The sequence below is a fragment of the Falco rusticolus genome, chromosome 7 (assembly GCF_015220075.1).
Source record: "Falco rusticolus isolate bFalRus1 chromosome 7, bFalRus1.pri, whole genome shotgun sequence".
Taxonomy (NCBI): Eukaryota; Metazoa; Chordata; class Aves; order Falconiformes; family Falconidae; genus Falco; species Falco rusticolus.
Genome location: NC_051193.1, coordinates 5,713,142 through 5,735,252, shown reverse-complemented (window position 1 = coordinate 5,735,252; position 22,111 = coordinate 5,713,142). Strand labels below are relative to the sequence as shown.

At 37.7% G+C, this 22,111-nt stretch overlaps 1 protein-coding gene across 4 annotated transcripts in view; it reads right to left on the bottom strand.

Annotated features, from left to right (window-relative positions):
• The window catches only part of MEGF11 (multiple EGF like domains 11), a 215,094-nt gene that overhangs the window by 172,259 nt on the left and 20,724 nt on the right, over nucleotides 1-22,111 (bottom strand). For all 4 annotated transcript variants that reach the window (XM_037393890.1, XM_037393891.1, XM_037393893.1 and 1 more), the window contains exon 4: nucleotides 18,237-18,329. In XM_037393890.1, the coding sequence (XP_037249787.1) occupies nucleotides 18,237-18,329 (93 nt within the window). The remainder of the gene's footprint in view (nucleotides 1-18,236; nucleotides 18,330-22,111) is intronic.

The window sequence follows — 22,111 nt, the reverse complement described above, 5'->3', positions numbered from 1 at the left end:
GTTGAAAGCCTGACATGAAAGGGTGGATGAGTCAGGAGAAACCAGAAAGCCTCATTTAACGCACCATCCTATATTTACCATTAACTGTCAGATGTCCCTTTGTTAACAATGGGGGGGCTGCATGTAAAGTATTCTGGTAAGAGAAGCATTGGACCTTGAAAAGTCTGGCAGTGCCATCATCCAGGTGCTACACAAATTGTCCCTTATGCAGAACATGAAACAATCCCAAATATATAGAAGACAAATTTCTGGGATCATATGAGTGATGTCGGTGGGAACACTACAAGCAGACAAAAGACAGGGAGGAAGAACTTTGCTTCATGGTTTTGAAATACAGTTTCATTAACTATAGGTTAGGTCAAGGCTAGTTATGCATTGATGTTTACATATTCTGGTTAGATGAAACCAGAATAACTAACTCAAATGAACCTGTTTCTTTCTCTTGAAAACAAAAAGTAACCCAAGTGTAACTTTCTCTGTTCTATACATTTTTTTTCTGGAGTTTAAAAGCTATTACCCATTTACAGAGCTCTAGTAGCCTTGTAACACTGAGCTGCTGTGGAGGTTTTTATTCTTTAAATCTTATCAAAATAGTGAATATCTGCAATTCATTTCAGAACTGTGCTCTGCATTAGGAAGTTAATGTACTGATTAATTTACCTAATTACAGTAAAACAAACATCCTGCAACTGAGACTGGTCTGTTCACTTACTTAAAAGGCAATTACATACAGCCACTGCACAGACAGAATCAGCTGCTAGATATCTGAGGACAATAAAATTTTAAACATTTCTTCTGGTCATGTTTCTGTTTTTCAAGTCTGTCTCTTCTGAAATATCAGAGACTAGTTTGACATTTAATTTCTATTTCTGTATTGAAACCAAGAAAATATGTGGCTCTAGAGGAAGACACTGAGAGAGAAGTAAATATAAGCTCATCAGTCACTGAGTTACTGGATGGTAAATTAACATCTTTCCTATGTACAATGTACGGGGAATGTAAAGTTCAGTTTCTGTGCAGAGAGCTCACACTAGATCCATTAACTACTGAAATCTCATTTAGGATGGATAGGAGCTAGATCTGAGACCCATTTTGAGATGTTCAGTGAAATGTAAATGGTAGAGGAACCTCATAATTCTCCTCACAGAACACTGAGCATAGCTGTAAATGCTCGGTGTAGAGACTTCCATTGACAAAATAACTTTTTCACAAAGGTGCCATATCCCAAATAGAAAATTTCAAAACAGGTGTCCCTCCTGAATCTCATTGTAGTGGAAATATAAGAAGAAATTCTCAGTGATGAGGAAAAATAGGATTTTTAACCTAATTTACTATAATTTTAACTTGCCTTTCTTGAATGTTATGAAACTCTCTGTTCCATATACAAGACGCATGACTCGTGTACCTGAGCTGATCACTGCTTATTTTATGAAAGGAAGTATTTGATTTTGGTACAGAAACGTGGAAATTCTGTGTTGTGCAACAAGCACAGGAGGCATCATGGAAAATGGTACGAACTGAGTCAGAATATCTCTTGATCAAGACAGGACATATCTTGGTCAAGACTGGTACTCTGCTCTGACATAGAATTTTAGAATTTCTATTTACTTCAACATTCTATTCTGCTACTCATATTTTTTAATGTGTGAAAGACTTACAGGAAAGGTAGAATTTGGACTTTTATCTGCAGCAGAGCACTGTGTGGCAGCCTTTAATTGCAAATTAGGAGTGAAGCCATCCTGTATCTTAATTTGAGGAACCGCCTTGTTAAAAGACAACTGGAAGGAGTGTCTTTTCAAAAGGCAGTATTGTTATAGGATTAGAAACAATTCATTTTTATGACTTTTCTAAGAAAAAATAATTAATATTAAAAAATTGGTAATTTTTCTCCTCTAGTCTTCAACTTGACAAAACCATCTTACGTTGAGAAACAGTTTGGTTAGTTCAAAATTCCTGTTTTCACTAAGAGCCCCATTTACTCCTGAATAAGTCTGATAAAAAAATAATCATCCAGTGGAACAAATTTTGCACAGTATTATCTGAATACTAGGCTGGTTTACGTACCAAGAGAGACTCAATGATCTTGGTATCACTGGCAAATGATGTAATAAAACAATAAACGAGTTTTCTTGTGAAAATTTTAAAAGAAAGGAAGAATTGATACCAAGAGAATACAACTGTTTCTTTACTGGCCTTTTTTTTTTTTTTTAAAGTACTTAAAATAATTTCAGTTTCAGTATTTTAAAGCCTGCAGAACTTGCATAGAGAATCTAGCAGAGCACAGAATAATTTAGAAAAAAATTAATTCCTATTGAAAACACAGAGAGAAATAAAATGTTGTTTAAGAATTAATTAAATGAACAAAATAATTAGTATTGAATTCTAAAAGTTGTCCTAAAATTGCAAAGGCAAAGACAAAAATGATATAATAACAGAATAACAGTTAGAGGTGTAAGGCCATATGGAAAAGTCAGCACATTTAAATGTTCATGAACCAGACATTTATTAAAATTGTCCTAAGTAGCTGCAGAATCAATTCAGAACTAAGCACAGAAGATACTTGGGTCCCTCCATGTTCTCAGAAGTGTCTCCACTGTAAAGGAAACCATGGAAATTTGAAAAGCATAAATCCCTCTAATTTGACCTGATCATTCTCATCTTGACTCTGCTTGTTATGTCTTAACTGAGCAAAAGGGAGGAAAAATTGGCCATTAGAAGACAAAGGATTAAAAGAAACCATATTACTTCAAGAGGAAGTAACTCCCTCATTTGGCAGTGCACTGACCACATAGTCACATGACTGGCATTTCAAAAACATAGATGAAATAGGATTTGCAAAGATCCTGAGAATCAGAATTCAGGTTTAAATTTTAGTTTACATAATGAAGATTGTTCTCCTACAGACAGGTCTGTGATCTGTTTCCCTGCTCTCCCATTATCACGATGCCAGCCCAATCCATAGAATTCCCTGCGATTTCATACACCTTTGCAATATCTGTAGTTCCTCCTCTCCACGTCTCTCCCTTGCCACACCTGCTCAGCATTAACAGACCATTCCTATGCCATCTAACCCCCAAAAGAGCAACCAAAAACCTGTTCCTGTTTCCGAGCACCACGTGCTGCTTGGCTGGCCTGGGTGTGCATAATGAATGGTAATCTGACAAATCAAACTGAATAAATAATTTTGAGGTTGATCTATAAAGCTTCCCTTCACTATGGAACAAATGTGTGTCTCCCTGCTCTATCCAGACAACACTTTTCACAAAACATGCAGGAAGCTGATAACTTTGAACTCTCTCCCAACCCGTCAGATTTGGATGAATTGGTCAGTGCAGGAAACACAAAAGGCCCACATGAAGATTACCTACGTCTTCTCTAATCAGACTAGAAAAAAATTCTGATGAGTAGTTGTACCTACTATAAAGAAACAACCCAGAAATGTTTAATACTGAGTTTAAAAATCTGGCTATGGGTGACTTTCTGCTGCCATTTATATGAATCCAGAACAATTCTACTTGTGTAGTTCTGTATTAATAAAACTGCAATCAAAATATGATCCAATGCTCTCCCAAGATGTGACATGTCCTTTACAACAACAAAGCAAATGAAGCAAAAGAGAATGAAACATGAATTAAAAAAACATTGATCTTGCAGATACAAAACAAAGCTGGGATAAATATTAGCGCTGATGATTTCCTTTCCATTATCCACAATGTGTTTTTCCTCACAAAGAAGTGGTTTAATACCATCTATCACTCATATAATGGATGAAGCGTGAAAGATGCCTTCAAGCAAGTTAGCAGCTTGGCTGTGCCTCAATTTGTCATAGTCATACACAAAGAAAAAATGCACCTCCTAATACATTCAAACATGTTGCATCCTGAAAGAATAACCCAACATCTGGACATCTATAATACAGACTGCAACATCATGACTGCATGTCAAAGTAATTAATTAACATCATTTCTTTCTGCCAGATAGGACACATACATTCACTACAGAACACACATTCACATTTGATCTTACTAAATTAATGAGAACACCTATTTCTTCTGTAGCAGTTCTCACCTAGAAACTCTAGTATCCCACACAAGGAGGTTAGGTTCACCATTTCATAAAATGGTAAAAAAAATAAAAAGAGGGAAGGGGACACGTCCAGAATGACACAGTCCAGAAGCAGAGTTGGGAATAGAGCCTCAATTCTTGAATATGAGTAAGGAATTTGAGTACTGTTGAATTTACTGGTACCCCAAATCCATTCTGTCAAGAGAATTTCCATGGCACTTGAGGATTTCAAAATGAGAATAACCACATAACTCTTTGGATAGGCTCACCATAATAAAGCTCTACTCTCATATGCAGAAGATTCCTATGGGCTTTCAGAATACTCTGACCTGCTGCTTATATATTCTGTCTTCTATTATCTAGCAATTCAGTAAGTCCTTTGCTCTGATTCAAAGAATAGTTACAGGAATAAAATAATTCATAGAATCATAGAATTGTAGAATAGTTGATGTGGAAAGGGCCCCTGGAGATCGTCTAGTTCAACCCCCTTGCTCAAAGCAGGATAAGTTACAACAAGCTGCCAGACTGTGTCCAGTTGCATTTTGAGTATATCCAAGGACAGACTCCACAATCTCTATGAGCAACCTATTCCAGTATTTAATCACCCTTACAGTAAAAGAGAGGGGTTTAATGCTTAAATGGAAATTTTTATACTCAGTGATCTCAGTAAACTGTGAATCTAAGCATTTTGAAGCCTGGAACCCAGCTGCTGAGGATCAAAGATAGTGAGACTGGCTTACTGACCTCACAGAGTGGTGGTCCCTAAGAAACCCAGAACTGGGCTGCTGCCATCAGATTCTATGAACAGGCTAAATAACAAGACTCTTTTCCCAATACACTTCTGAATAAGCTCTAACAAAAGTAATTAATCACCTGATGTTGAAAACAAATTCATCAGGCTCTCCTGAAACTCATATTCCAAAGTGTAGCATAACCCCACCAAATCTGGAAGGAAGAGTTACCACCCTCTATCCCCAGACTGAAAACTGGGGAATTTCAGTGGCTGGAATTTATCCTAGAAGACCGAAATAGTATTTGCAGAAATGCATGTATTTTCCTACTGCTATCCCAATTGAACTAGATACTATGTAACTGGGAAGCACTAACAGACAGGCTAAAGTAAATCATGAAGCAAAGGTTATTCTGGATTCCCAGGAATTCAACAAGCTTACAGTCATGCCTCCCTACCTCCCAGCCCAGCAGCAAATCTTGCAGTCTCTATGGGAAAATGGGCCTTCAATGTGAATTCTCACATCCTTCTGCAAACCTGCCCCCTTCGGCAGTTTGTTTCTAGTCTTTGATACTTATTTAGAAAGCCATCACTACAATCTAAGTGAGATAAGGTATCAGACTTTGGTCCTTGGCTAAAAACTCCTGCAATCAATTTTCATGATTTACTAATACTGCTACATAACTAGAACACTGCAACTCTGTACGTAGGTTTCATAAAGGTGAGATTTAAGCAGACAGTAAGAAGTGTAAGAAACCCTTACCTCTATTACTGCCACAAATGTCCTTTGTTTCATGTTTTAGCTGTTTCTGTTAAAATTTGAATCTTGCAGGCTAATTTCACCCAATCTACCCTGCATTTGATGCACATATTGTTAAGTATTCTGGACAGGGCTTACATAGCCTAGCCGTCTCTGGCCTTTATACGAATAGGCACTGTATGATAGGCAGAAAAGCTATTGAAAATGATGAACTGCAGAGACTTTTTTGTTGAATGACCACCCTCCAAGATCAAAGAACTAGTGTTTTATCTCTCTTCTTTCTGGTTGATGCCCACAAAGTTCTTCCTGATATAAAATACTCTCAGTAATAATACACACATCATTTCTACTTGGCATTTACTGTTGTTCTTAATGGGGGCTAAATCCTTCTTGTACAGCACACACCAAAGCCATGAAAGTGGTTAAAACTTACTGTTACAAAGTAGCTGTGGATGAGATTTTTTTCTCACATGCTTTCCCTTTTTTACCTTTCTTCAGTGAAGTCCCTACAGTTCTTTAAGCATGAGTTTATGTGTAGCAGTAGATCTCTCTTTATTTTACTCCACAACCCAGAAACTCAACATGCATTGTTATTATCTGATTCTACCAATTTTTTTAAGTCACTGATCGTATTTCATGGGTTCTTGCCATTACAAAGAGAGTGACACCCATATCTGTAACACTTGGGTCTCTTCCCAGCTTCCCTGATAAATGGCCTTCACCATGCTTTCTTGAACAAGCTTCAGGTCTTTTGAACTCTCATTTACACTCCCAAACTTTCAGATATTCTGCTGGGTTATCACAGGCATGTTCAATAAATAAAATCCTGCAGTTCATCTGCACTGAATCAAGTCTTTTTTAGCTGTAAAGAAATGACTGGAGGGTATGCTTGTTATAGACCACACGTTCAAGACAATCAAATGGCATAAGGAAGGGTTAAGACTGAAAGTGTAAAGTATTTTCATGAGTACAGCAATACAAGTGAACTTTTGACTGTAGACAATCTCCTTAATATGCAAAATTTCTGGTATTTCCCCTAAAATTTTTGTCAGTTACAAAATAAAAACTGATGATTGAAAATTGTGTTTTCTTTCTTTGCACTACCCTTCAAGGCTAAGAAAGGCAGTTTTGGCAGTTGAACGCGCTATAACTTCCAGCATCCCACTTCAATACATTGTGTTTAAACATTGAACAGTGTTTATTGAAGCTATAGTGCCGATGACTACTACAGAATAGATGTTTACATCCCTCCATAAACACTTAAATGGGTTTCTTTGCCAACACCAAAAAAAGACAAATGCCACTTTAACCAGAGCACTTCATCTCCAAATCCTTCTTATGTCAGGTTATCACCACTGGTTTGGAAGCATTAGATTCTTTCCAACTTTACTAAACTGCTTGCATGATAAAAAGACATTCTTCCAACATCCTGGCTTTTCCTGTTTGAGGCAATTCCTGGCATGTTGAAGTTTTCCTTCCCTTTACCATTGCTGTTCCTTTTGTCATCCCAAATTCACTGCAGTCTTCACCCTTATTGCCCTGGCTATGGTATTTCCCACCACCAATCTATCCCTTCTCCTTCCATTTCACTTCCTTATTTTGGCAAAATCTGTAATTTCTACTTGGTAGAATCACCCATAATTATCTGCTCACAAGTCTGAAATTCTGGTGCCTCACATGCTGCAGCGTACATTTTGCAAAACATCTGAATTCGGCTATTTATTGCCTCAAGTCCAGTTATCTGCCCACTGGGAACTCCCTTCCTATCCCCAGCTGCTTCTCGTTGCTGTCTCACCCATCTTATTTTTCTATTTTTCCCCCAAATTCCTTCTCTGTCATGTCTCAATCTCTATTTTGCACTGCTTTTTATTCCATGCTTCCATGCATATCACCTTCCCTCTGCTCTTCTTGGATTTGGCCTCTGTTCATAACTATATGTTTGTAATCAGTGGTTATGCTACAACAATCTCCTCTGGAGTGTCAGGTATGATGCTAGCTCACCATCTGCTCATTTATTTCCTTTGGTCACAACACATTTCCTCATTTTGTATGCTTTTCCTTACAGATAACTATGGGCCCTCTACGTTCCCTGCCAAAGCTAGATTAGCAGTGAGAGCAAAATGCTCACCTGTGAGCAGTGGTGTGAAGACTCTGTTCTGCCAAACCCTGGATTTACAGTCAGATATGCACTTGTTAAGCCCTCTGCTATTTCATTATTTCTCTCCACATCACCGAGGCAGACAAGCTGTCAGCAAACATTCATTTCATTGGGGACACAAGATATCTGCTCCTGTGGTAAACTGTTTTTCAGCGTTTTATACAGACTACAAATACGTATCAGGGTATCATTAGAGGGGTCTAGGAGGGATTTTCATAAGCATAATTTAGGAGAACGGGATTTTGAAGAGAAACTTCTGAAAATATTTCACTTCAAAAGTATGCTGTCACACTTACAATAGCACAAACACTGGGTAAAACGAAGAAGAAAACTTCCTGAAACTTTCCCATCTCACACATAGTGATTTAAGGTCATCATGGCCTACTCTTGGCACTGGGAAGCTACTAGAAATGCAAGTGATTGTAAAGCTACGGTAAAAAGAAACTCCAAAGAAAATTGGTACCTAAAGTTTTACCTGTACAGTGGCACATTTAGCTTATGTTCTAAAAGAAGTCTCTTACTCATACACAGATATTTTATTGGCATGGAAATAACTATTAAAACAACAAATAATAGAATGATCCAACATATTGTCATATTCCCATTAGGCAATGAAGTAAATCAGCATTTTCATTCTTTCATTTTAAACTGTCATGTTGCATCACTTCTGCATACTCTTCTGCAGATCTGATCATCACATCTCTAAGGTTAGTAAGGCTGCCTCCAGGCTATATTTTAGATGCAACCCACCTAAGACACCAAGGCCAGCTGCACATTACAGCATCGCTCATCTTTAGCAAGGATATTAATTGATGGCTAAGCTCTTACCAACACCACTGCAGTTTGCCCTCCTTTTTCAGCTCTGATACGGGCCCAGTTAATCCACATGATGAATACACTCAACTCCCACGGAAATCAAAAAGAAATAAGGACTCCCCACCTTGTAAAGGCTTGTCTAAGATCACACAAAAGCAGAGTGAAGTCTGTGGAAAAATTTTAGCATGTAACATTTTCCTTTAGCAAAGGCACTGCCTACGTTAAGCACTGGGCCAGCGAGCAGGCATAGGAAGGGAGGGGACACGACAGATACAGGCTTCATTTTCACAAAGCTCTTCAGTACAGCAGCCAAAGTATAGTTAAATACACCTAAGTGCTATTTTTGGAAACAAAGGATTTTAATTTCTTTGTATATAGATGCTGGAATTTAAAGTTAAACAAAGAATCACTAACAGGGAAAGCTGAGTACATGCTTTCTCCCCGCAGTATTTCCTCCCATGCTTGCGCGTACCCACTGGTGCTGTTTGAATGGATTTACTGACTGCCTCATCTCTCAGGTATCAGTACACCAGAAGGCTTGCATCTAATCCTAGGTGATGAAGGACTGCTATTTTCTAGTAAATTTTACTTGCTGGGGACCCAAGGTAAATTTCAAGTCTTCCTTCTGAATGAAACCTTTCATTTCCCTTTTAGACTTCAATGTTTAAAGACTGCCCATAAAATAGTATAAGTAGGAAGAACAGCACTTTTGAAAAATCCTAAGAGCACTGAATGAGGCAGTAGGGCCTTTCCCAGCCGTAGCATGTGTCTTTGGAGACAGTTACAATGTGTATGTTCCTTTCTGTAGAAAAAACACTAAGGCATTACTAAGGACTTGATGAAGCTTGTTATTCATTGATTCGGGGTTCAGTAATAAATCACTGCTTGCAGCACTCTCCCTGCTCACTGCTATTCCATTTTAGTCATAATTGAATTTTTGAAATTTGTTATTGATAATCCAAGAATACCTCCGCTCTGCATCAGTAATGAGATGAGATGCAAAGAGCTGTCTTTAGTTAACAGTTGGACTCGATCTTTTTCCAACCTAAACAATCCTATGATTCTGTGATAACCCAGAAGTCAGCGCAGCCCTGAGGCTTCTCTAGGTTCAGGTGCCTGAAATAGCTCCCAGGGGATTTCCTGATACCTTAGTGTCAGCCAGTGAGCTGAGCTCTGCCCTCCCCAAGCATTCCTTGAAATACCTCACCATACCTAGCACAGAGACAACTGGTTTAGACGCTTTCCAAAGGACCACTATACCTTTTCTTCTGTTGATAAGCAAGCAGAACCCCTGGGAATACTTTGGAGTGGGTGTCTGTGTCCGAGATTTTTGCCTACACTTTGGGAGAGGGAATTCTGCTCTTTTCTCCAAGCGACAGCTCTTTAGTGACCAGGCTATAAAATTATACCAATGGTACTTTTAAATTGATCTAAAGTCTATTCATTTGTGTAGTGCACATTTAAAGCCACATTATTGTAAGATGCTCCAGCAATGAAATTTAGCATTAGCAATTCAGTTCATTAAAAAGGATATTTTAGTAGGTTCTTTCTTTTATAGCTATTGCCCTGTCTAAAGTGAGAAAACCCTCAGTCAGATTAATAAAACTAACAACTCATCACATGTACGCTGCCTTTTGATGAAGTCTCCTCTGCTCTCACCAGTTCAGCAGCCAAGGAAAGCTGTATGTGAGCCAAATCCCCCTTTGCATAACCACACAAAACCTGCACAGGAATGCATTTAGCCCATTCAGTACTAGTAACCATGGTTTCATTTACTGAAAATTATCCTTAAAGTGTGAAGATTTATTCAACCATCAAGCCATTCCCCAGATAAGAGAACAGCTACATTATAAAGTTCATTTCCAGATGTGGCAGTTGTGCTCAAAGCTCAGTGGAGACCTGCTTTGAGGGGGAAAGCTGCTCTGTACGTTCAGTTACAAACACCTCATCAACATGATTGTCTTGCTTTGGTACAGAATTTCCACAGGAGTATGTAAGACCCTGCTTGCTCCCAAAGGTTAACACCCAACTCTCTTTGAAATCTAGATGTCTTTTCACACCCACTTTTGAAGCATCGGTCCCTGACACACTGTCCTAATGACAGGCAATAAGGTTTCATGCAAGGTTTGCCCACAGCTTCCCTTACTAGTTTTCAGCATGAATTCAGTGTTGGATTCAGAGAGCCAGTAGCCTCATTTTCCACATATACCCAGCATATATAATTGCCTAATAATTTGGTTACATGAAACACAGAATTTCCATATTGCTCACCAGGGGCTGGTGAGAGGGTAAATATAAGGTGATACACCCAGATAGCCATTAGGTCTTAAACCTGTCCCCTCACCTCCCATTTGTCAGCTATGTGCCTTAAAGCAATGTATATGTATAAATATATAAAAATTATAATGATACAATTGTTGGTTATTAATTATATAACACATAAAATTTTCAATGTATCATTTATCTAGATTAGGAAGGACCCTTTTCTATGTATTTTTTATTCCCAGTTAAGCACTCAAGGACCAGATCAATACAGGCATATCTGTTGACCACTGCAGCTGGCCACATAAATTCCAGCAGACTCAGTGTGGATCCACAGAGTCACTTTCTTTACAGTAATATATAGAGAAAGTCTGTGTACAGACAAAGACTACATCAAGAGAAAGACTCTAAAATGATGTTGCTGCCTCATGCCAATTTAGAAGACTAATGCTTCACATGCAGCAGCCTCAGCAGTTACTACTCTGGGTACAAATGGGAAGCATGGTTTTAACAGATCACCTGACTTTTATGAGTATTTACTCCCGTACACAAATCATTATGGGCTTACGTCTTAAACCAAAGCAGCCAAACATGGAAAGAACTGGATGCTTCAACATAGGAGACAATTGAGGTCATATTGTAATAAATACATAGAATTGTGCAGACTTACTCTGATAAAATTTTACTCTTTTTTTTTTTTTTTTACCTTTATTGGACAACTGATGCCCATTACACTGCATACCCAAATTATTTTCTTAGCCCACCTCTATCCTCTGGTCCTCACCTATGTGGTAGGCCAAAACATAATCTCTGTCTAGAACTAAGGAGTATGTTCAGATCACTGACCTGTGTATCATGCTCTGCTCTGAAAGAGAACTGGCTTAGGCTTGAGCCTGTTTTTCTTGATACAGGTGAAACTGACAGTGGTTTTATTTCATTGAAGGAAGTACCTGCCATCGCTCAGCCTAGATGATACTCAATAACTCTTGGTCCCTAAATGAGATCCTCACCAACCTGATTTCCCCTGTCATCTCTTAAGTCCCCATTCAGATAACGACTTAAGCATTTATCTAACTTAACATAGGTTGTTCACTATTGACTTTAAAAGGACCATTCATATGCACGAAGAACATTGCTAGATCAAACGTTAAGAGAAATGGCACACACTGGAGGGCAGAACTCCAGGGACTGGAGCAGACAGTCCGGTCAGTCCGATTGACTCTTCAAAATCGTTCAAGAGAGGCAGTCTCAAAGGAGGGCTGGGACTGCTGGGGGGAAATGATCTGTCACTACCTTGGCTTTAGACGGAACCCCTGATTTAAGGAAGGAAGTCCTTTCCCACACTCTGACAGGAAGATGAAAATGAAGGTGAAAAGTAAAAGTACACAGGGTGCTGAATTTTCACTCTCTTTAGTGATAGACTTAGGATAACTGGCAACTGATCTATTCATCATCAATGAATCACACAGAAGTATAGAAAGGAATTTCTTCCCAAAGTAAATCTGGAATCTACTTTTCCTTTTTCAGAATCGACTATTGTCCTTTGCTCAGCCCTGGTTACTCTGGAAAAAGCCAAGGCTAATATTAATATGACTTTCATACGCTTCCATAAGCTTGCAGCACCTCCAAAGCGGTTAAGTCACCAAAGCTTAGAGGATCCGATCTTATCTCTAACAGAGTGAGGAGAAACTGCCACAAACAATTGACTAGATATTAACAGCATCAGCAAGAGACAAAATATTTCCACGGAATGAGAAATGATGGATTAGCCCAGTTTAATGCAACCAAATTATCTGTGTAAAAATACATACAGGACATGCTGCTGTGCTACTAACTGCACTGAACAGCAGCTTGTGTTTACATTTTTATTCCCTGGTTACAGGCTGTCCTGCGTAGGCTGGGCCCATGAAGATATGCTGCTACAGAGACTGCTTAACACATGCAACCTGGGTATGCAAGCCCAAGTGCGTGGGCCCAACATCCAGCAGAGGCAAAAATTAAACACAAGCTGTTTACCTGATTACATCAGTTCAGCAGTGATTGAAGGGCTTGGATATTTTTTAAGTTTAAGGAAGAGAAAACTGTTAGAACTGAAACAGACAGAAACCAATTCCATTCTGTAATTGCTACAGAAAGATCCTTGTACGAGCCTTATTGAGCTTGGTTTTATACATTTGCATCTCTTTGCATGATGTAGTTGTCACTGAGTCTGCAAATCACACCAAAATAAAGCTACAATTTGAGCTTGGCTTAAATAAACAGCATATTAAAGCTTTAAAGTCCACATGTTATGGATATGAAATCCTGTTTCAGGTAAAGCAATAATTGAGCCTGGATCCCAACTGGAGTTTAATAACTTTCAACAGATCTTTAGAATCTGCATCTAAACCCAACAAATGGAATGACACATAAAATACATGGGCTTTGGTGGAAACAGAAACGTTGTACCCCGTTCTGTCACCTCATCTGGCACTTAGATACAACAGTCACTGTGATAAAAACCCATGGCATATACAAATTCTCATAAAAGAGACCTGGACTGATGTCCTTCAGGGGCAGGCCTTGAACCTAAATAGTAGCTCACTAACAGTTCAGAACAGCTTGGGGTCTGGCACCTTTGCACCTCTTTGGTGGACCATGGTGGTTTCCCAGTCAATCCTATCTCAAAAACCTGAGAATAAAAAATTAACTAATGATTCCAACAGATCAGTCCCTGACAACAGGTTGAATTTTGTTTGAGCCTGTACTCACAAACCAGGAATCTTTCCTTCGAACTTTATTTCTTTTTTGGAAATAGTTCAAAGCATTTTGAGAACATGGAAGCCAATATCAAACCTGAAAACACCACAGACTCACTTCAGAATACTCTATTTTTCTCCTGAGATTTCTACTGTTCCTTTCCATAGCTTGTCAAACAACCTCCCTTCAGATTTAGCAAAGTATCTGCAGTTCTCATTCATCACAAGTCTCAGAACTGAAGCACTCCAGCTGCTCTAGGGCTATACCCTTAAATGTGATCTTGCTGTGATGTTATACTTGCCTGTTGTTATGACCTTGGCTATTTTTGACACAAAGATAAAGATAAAATAGGTTCTTGCTCTTAATGGCAGTTTGTACAAAACATCCTTTCCAAAGAAAACTGTTATCCATACGTGTACATTAATGATCAGCCTATGCCAGACAGCAATATTATAATCTCTCTCCCTGAGGTGACATAGCACTGAAGAAAGATGATTTGGCATTATTATGCCGACATCTCTTTAATTACACTTTGGGCAAATATCATATTTTCTTCTGAAACTAACAGCAAAGCAAACATTTTGAAAACCATTTTATTTTTTCATTATAACCTCTGTGTTTGTTTACTTTGAAATTTCTCAAACTGGCACACACAATTTTGGAAAGTTCTTGCTTTTACTTCAGGGCTCTTGCTTTAAACTTTCTTTTTCCTACCCATTGACCGCTGTTTTGTGAATCCCCTATTAACCAGAAAGATTTCTGTGATCTCCCCACAATGAAAAATGCTTATGAGAGTCAAAATGATCTTCAATAACATTGCCTGATGAGTTTTAGCATTTTGAAAGAAAAATCACCTTATTCCTTACAGGCCTGGTAAATTCAATGAGAGGCTTGTTTAGATTTCAACGAGGTCTTTTTAGCTGTTTCTTCAAAACTGACTCAGCAACATCCTTAAACACCTGCTTAATTTAAAGCAGATGAAAAGTCCTACTCATGTGTCAAGTTAAGGATATGCTTAAGTGCTTTGCTGGATTGGGGCCTAACAGCTCGCAAATACAGATGGCTATTATCAAGACCCACAAGAGGCCAGGTAACCACCAATAGTCAATTATATTCCTACCAGAACTTCAAGCCATATCATACTGTTTGAAGTTAATTGCTTTGAAATAATTGGACAGGTGAGCAGGTGAGTTCACACAGAGCATTTGCAATTTTCCTTTGTATTTAAAAAAACAACAGTGCAGATTGCATGGACAAAATGGGCACGATTTAATAAAACAAGTTAAAAGGAAAGGGAAAAACTATGGGATTTTTTTTAAAGACTTCCTTTTAATTTTTAGCATCATTAAAACCTTGAAAACATTTTATTCAAGAGCTTCTTTAGTTAATACCTCATTACTTCTCTTTTTATTGTTATGGTAATCTAGCCTTAATATATTGCAGCTTTATAGCATGAAATCAAGGCTAGGCCTGTGGGCATTGACAGATGTACAACAGCATGCAGTAAAACACAGGTATAGAGCCACGCAGAGCTGAATATGGCACAGGGTTTTTTTATAATTGTTTAGCAATTCATCTGAAGTTATTTTAACCTTGACATAAGATGAACTCTAACATGTACCATGATCAGTCACTGGAAAACTGCACTGAATAGCAAGTTTTGTGATTGTTGTCTTACAGGCTGAGTTTTAAGAAAGCATGAAGCAAAGTCTGAGAAAGATTATTAAATTGCTTGGATGACTACAGGCTGTAGCTGTAACTATTCAAATCATTTAGCCGAGTATATTCTAGCCAAGGGAAAACGGTAACACTGGGAAACTGCATTTAACACCAAAACCTTGACTCCCCATTGGAAATCCATGCCCAGTGTCAGAGTTCATACCCTCTCCTGGCATAGGCAGTCTTTGCAGTGCACCAAAAAAGAAACACATTTATCTGACTTCTGGTTTTGAAGTGACACTTGGACCTTGTGCTGGAGCTCTGCTTATGGTTGAATTTCACCCATCAAACCAAATGAAAGATATGTGTAACTTTTAGAAAGTTATAATGGTCTTGTCTACAGGGTGTTCAAATACCATCTCAAAGAAAGTGAGTGTCCCTCGATCTTTTCCAAGTAAATGACAATAGACGACTGCCAGTGTCAGGTAGGCTTCACTTCTCAACATTGTTTTTAGGAAACAATTACAGCTCCTGGGAAGTGTTTTGGCTAACAATCCCCTTCCCAGTAAGTTTCATACAGCCAACATTAAAAGCAATATGCCTGCAACTTAATAAAATCTCTGATACTGAGTACCATACAGGGAAGTTCTGTGGCACGCACACAGCCAACAGCTTCAGCTTAGTCAGAGCACAGCCGTACAGGGCCAGCCATTCAGAAACATCCAACAAGTGGTATTTGGCATTGCAAACATGAAACTTTCATAGCAGCTACCCAGTATTAACAAATGAATAGGAAGAAGTAGGCACAGGTAATACATTATTCCAACACAAGTGAAAAACGTTTTCCTTGCTATTACTGGGTAACAGCAAGGCACGACTCAATACGTGGATCATCAATGTATCCAAAAAACACAGTTAACTTCAGTTAGGCAAAGGCTCTCAGCTTCTTTCTGCTCTCTTGGAAATACTCAAGAGTAACAATGTACTGCATTCAGCTGATATCTGTTCTATACCTTTTAATTTAAACAAAGTTTCCCAGCAATAGAGAGGCCAGTCATCCAAATTTCTAGTGCCAGACATAAAGGTGAGCAGCTCTCTCGGCTGTAGTAAAAGCAAACTTCTATAAGGCCATTCACACTTACGGGCATTACATCGGACGGTGCTTGTCAGATCAGGCCTTAGGACAAGAATGCATGTTGCTGAACGTTTAACAGATGGAATGAAAGACAATGGGCAGTATAGTCCAGCGAGCACACTAATTATATTAATAAAATGAAAGCTTAAATTTTGAAGCTAATCCTGGGCTATCATTTATAAAAGTTAACAGGGCATATTTAATTTAGGAATTGGCTAACGCTTCTCTTTCCACTGCTGAAACCTCATAAATGAAATATACTGGATTGCTGCCCGGTGCGGAAATAAAAGTTATGAATAATGTTTCTATCTCAATCATTGTCAGTGCTTTAATATTCCTAATTACTTTAAAAAGCTAAATATTCAATATAGGAAAAACCTTCTTTTTCTTTTTATCTTCACTTGCAAGATTAGTGCAATTTAATAAGAGTCACTGGGTAGTTTTAGTCCATGAGACCATTCTGTACTTTGACATCTTATCCTTTCCTCTTCATTTTTACAAAGAATGGAGTGCTTGTTACTCTGTGTATGCATGTGTTTATAAATGTATACATCTATATGTGTATGCACATGTTGTCACAGTATTTTTAACTTCTCTAAGTGCATATGCACTGCATAAATACTCACTGGCCGTTAGGTTAAATATATCTATTGTTAAAAATAACCAAAGGTTAAAATGAGTTTCTGAGATTCTATACAATATTTTACAACTGAAGGCACTACTTCTTGTTTTTAAAATATTGTTATGGATAAGTATTCAGTATGTTACGCTGCACAGTTTTCCTCTTGTCTACATATCAGGTCAGGTAATCCCAAAAGTTTTCTCCAAACCCCAAAGTATGGCCTTTCTTTCTGTCCTTCCTCCCTGCTCTCTCCCTATTGCCTTTTCTTCTGTAACTGAGGAGACATCAGCAAAGCCGCAGACTAAACACCGGTACCTTGACTGGAGAAGGGTCTGTCATTTAACCGCTATTCTCTTCTCTCTTTATAGATTGCTTTTCTGTTATCTTTTTGCCTGGTAATGATGCCTCTTTTTTAAGATCCCAATCAGTTTGGGAGAAAGGGAGGAAGTAAAAGCAAAATGAAACATTCATTCAGTAAATGACTCACAGCATCTTTCTTGATGCAGCTTTATTTACTTGCCTGATGCACAAATAGACTTCATTTAACAAGCTTATTTCTGTTATGTCAATAACGTATTCGGCCTGTGTTACATAACATCTCTGATGTTTGCACTGGAAAGAATGCTAGCTGTTTCATTCCAGCATGAACTAATCACATAGACTTAAACTTAACATTACCAATTAAGAGAGTTAAACATACACAGCTTTGTCAGCTGAGAGAATTGAAAGCCTCAAGTGTGAATTAATTTCTTAGCAAAAGGTGCAGAACTCCCACCTCTACCATTTCCCTAACTTCTGCAGTATGGATAATTTAAGGTGTCGATTTCAAGTCAGAAGGTAGAATTTGGGCTGCATGAAAAGTCAATGGCAAAACTCCCACTGGTTTCAACAGGACAAGGATTCTGTCTAAAGAGAGTGCTTTCCAAAAGACTGCAAGTATTCCACAAAGTATTTAATGAAGACTGTTGTATTAATGATTTAAGAGGAAAAGAATTCATAATAGAGGCATGTTATCCATACCGGTATCCTAATAGCAGGACCGAAAGCATTAAGGGCATCCTCTACTGCATTTAACATTTCTTTGTGAAAACAAGCAAAAAAGGTGAAAGTCATTGTCATAGGAAAGGGTATCATCACACATTAATTGTTGCAAAATAACCAATGGACAACATTCATTTTTGCACTTAAGGCATTCAAATTCTAAGGCCACTGCTTTATTTAAGGCCTTTTTTTTTTTTTTAAATAGTAGCGCACATATTTTTTTATCATATTTTTGTAATCTTTACTCACCACTAGAGCAATCAGTACCTCCCCATCCTGGTTCACAATGACAAGTGTCAGGAGAGACACATCTTCCATGCACACACTCCTCTGTGCAGAGTGCTGTTAAGAAGAAACAATACACAGCATTGTAAACACGTTAAGTGGTTGGTAAACACACTAAACTATGCCTTAGAGAGCAATATTTTGTTTAAAAATATTAAACAAAGCAAACACACAAAAATATAATTACTTGCAAGATTTAATTAATACTAAGTGACCAAAAAAAGAAATATAGGTCTCGTGACAGCGATAAACTAATTTGTCACTTCAGCTCTTTGTAATGAAAAACTCTTAACACCAGAAATCACTTTGGTTAGCAGTTTTGCTTCATAATAAAATTTTTACCAAATTAACATTATTATTGTATTACAAAATATCAGCTTCTTATATTGCACTCAAGTTGCTACTGTTCATAAGATAAAACGGATCTCAGTTTTGAAAGTATATTAAGATCCAAAGTAGATTTGTAAAAAATAGCTCAAGGAAAAGAAATAATTCTACTACATGATGCAGTAGCTCTAAGTGCAGCCTTGTCTTTTCAAGGTCATCAAGTTCCCCTTAACTACAGTGTTCTATATCTTACTTGTCCACTTGGATTACTGAAAATTCAATATCCTCAAGGTTCAAACTATGAAAAACTGGTTGGTTTTACTGTCTCACTTGCCAGTTGTCTAGAGATACACATGGGAGAACCTCCTTTTCTTCTCCCTGAGTAGGAACAGCTCATGGTTTTAAGACTTTTCTTCTGTGCTGTTTCAGTGTCTGATTTAGTTTCCAATGTATGCCAGTATGCCCAACACATACAAAAAACCCCAACTTGAACAATACTGAATAACTACTTCAAAGGCTGAACTTTCCTGCTTACTACCTTATTTCCATTTTACCACTTAGGATATTGCCAAAACCTCAGCATGCCAGTGATTCAAATTGGGTGGGTAAGTTGCAACATATAATTTCCATCTAGACTAACATGTATGAGTTACTAATGAATATGATGCAGTGGCAATGAGATCACTATTAATATATATAAAATATGGATATAATATATATGATTTATATAATACATAACTTATGTTAGTATATTAGTATATCCTGTGGGTTTAGATCAGATGGGAAATGTGGCTATTGGGCTTACTTAACCAAGAACTGGCTGAAGCCGGACTACAAAAGACTTATTCCAAGACAAAGATTAATTCATTCCTGTCTAAAACAAGGCCAGCAAAGCTGATTTGGGAAGTAGTTTTCTGTTGCTGAAAACCAGGCTGAACTACCCAATTCATTTTAAATCAGCCAGGAAACCTTCTTCAAAGTTGCACTGGACCTGCATATGAAACATCCTTTCAGTTCTCTGGTCCCTCATGGGCCAAAAATTTTCCACCAATGTCTTGCGCATTTGAAGGACTCCTGCTATATTTGACATTCTGTTTGGACTATCACATCTTGAATCTTTACTCGGGCTGGCATAAAAGTTCATGGAAACATTTTGCTGTTTATTCTCTGTTTGAGTTATTGCAGACTAAACCCACTAAGCTATTCATAATATATTTAAATCCAACTCCAAATTATGAGTGAACTTTAAATAATCCTATGGGACAAATCTTCCTGTCTTCATCCATGAAATCACAAGTGACCAGTGAGTAGAATGTTGCCTTGTTATAACGACTGCAAGATTGTTCTAGATTAGTCATTTCCTTTCTAGGTTCACTGCATGTCAAAAATGTAATTTATTCTTATTTCATATCTTGTGTTTAGACAGTACTGCAGTGGGCATAAAATATTAATAGCTAATTCTCTAGTCACTAATTGTTCTAATCTTTTGTGCATTTATTTTACTTGAGATAGGGTTTCTGAAGACAGTGAGGCACCCTAGTCTACAGCTGTCAGATAAAATTCAAAACAGGATATTAGATAAACAGGATTTTTCAGTAAAGAAATACACACCTTGATGCAATCATTTAAAAATGGCTGGTTATCTAGAACAAGAAGTCCACCTACAGAACTGCCACAAACTTGTAAGTTGTTATTACAACTACAGGATAGTAAAAGATATGCAATATGCTGGGATAGGGATATTTTAAAAATGGTGTCCTGTATAGCTTTATCTAAGAATACAATTCTTATTGATGTGACTCTTACATACTAGTTTTATAAGAGTTATGGAAATTGAAACTGAGATTCTTCTCTTGCCTGTATGGACATTTACAATAAAAAATCATCCTTACATGTAAATTGTGCAACTTTTTGATCCTTTTAACTAGGGCAAGTTCTCAGCTCAAGGAATAATTTGTAAGCAACAAGGTTGATGGTGGACTGTTTCTTCACTCCTCCAAATAGCAAAACTCCTGCTCATTCCTGGTCTAAATGTAGTTGATATATTGCCAGACAAACATATCACACCTTAACGATGTTAACATAAATATGAAATAATAATAACTAACTATGAAATAATAAAAAGCAGCTATGTACTCATTATTATATAGTCATTTAAAGCTCTGAAATTACACAGGACTAATCCCATATGTGGGGGTCACAGAAGTGCCCCTTTTTTAAAAGGGGAAGCTTGAGTATAAGCCATTTTATTCAAGGAGGCAAATAATCAGATTCCTGCACTGCCTGATTCGAATCAGGCCTATAAAGGTCTGTACAAGGGTCATACCAGGGTACAACCCTAAAGTTTTACCATAGCAAATAAAATTCTGAATTTCCCCTATAAAAGGGAAGTCTTGCCTTGCTCTAATCTTTAGAATTTAAATTAATTTTTCATTCTATTAACATTCAACATAATAGGACACAATGGTCCCCAAGGCATTCTTCATAATATACTTTGTACAGTGGTTTGCAAATGATCTTACTATTTAATGGAACTATAAAAATTACTTGCACATAAAGGTCAAGAAAAATAAAGATAAGTGTATACTTTCTGACACTGTCCTGTTCAACACTCAGCTAAAGGTCCCTGGAGTAAAGAAAACTTGTACTAATGCAAGGAATATAATTCCTCCTAGTATAATAGCCCAAGCAGTTCAACCTTTGGAATTCCAGACTTTTTATGTCTGCATTTTCCCTTGACCAATTCTCTTGAACAATCCAGCACCTCATTGATCACTTTATTATTAGCATTCTTGGCACGAGTTTAAGATCAGTTTGTAGTTTGATTCAGCCTGGTAATAAAATGACCTACATCAAAGCCCTGCCAAAATGCCATCTTTGTAGCAGTGTGTTTAGCATGAGTTATTTGGCCATATTCAAGGTTACACAGCGACTGCTCCTTATCATGGAATAAAGTAAACAAAAGGGTTCTGTAACAATTCATTTGATGCTTATCACTTACTTTATAATTACAAACAGTGCTTTTTTTTTAACATATAAGGTCAATCTTCAGGGAAACAGACCTAAAGATTAAACTCTTCACACCTGAAATGACTGCATAGATTTCTCTAACACTAGCACTTATTTTTTAATTGTTGTCCCAAATTTGAATTTAGGTATGTTAAATGTGTTGTCTGTGTCTCCTACCTACAGTGTATGAAATAGCCAGGATATTGTTATTGAGGAGTACACTGCTAAGTGGAGCAGGCTCTTCTGCCTGGAGAATACTTTCACTGCAGAGCTACTTCAACTGAGTGGCACCACAGTTAGTACATCCCAGACAAAAACAGCCACAGTCCAGAGATGGAGAGCTACTGTCTTCCTTGGTGCTGCATTCCTCTGTATGGACCCAAACTATGACTTCGCAGGGTTTAACCCTGCTGTACTGCACTGTTTATACACACCGTTACCCTGCTCATCACCACATTAACAACCCATTGACTTTCTTGTACTCCATTAAGCAATGTAACTAA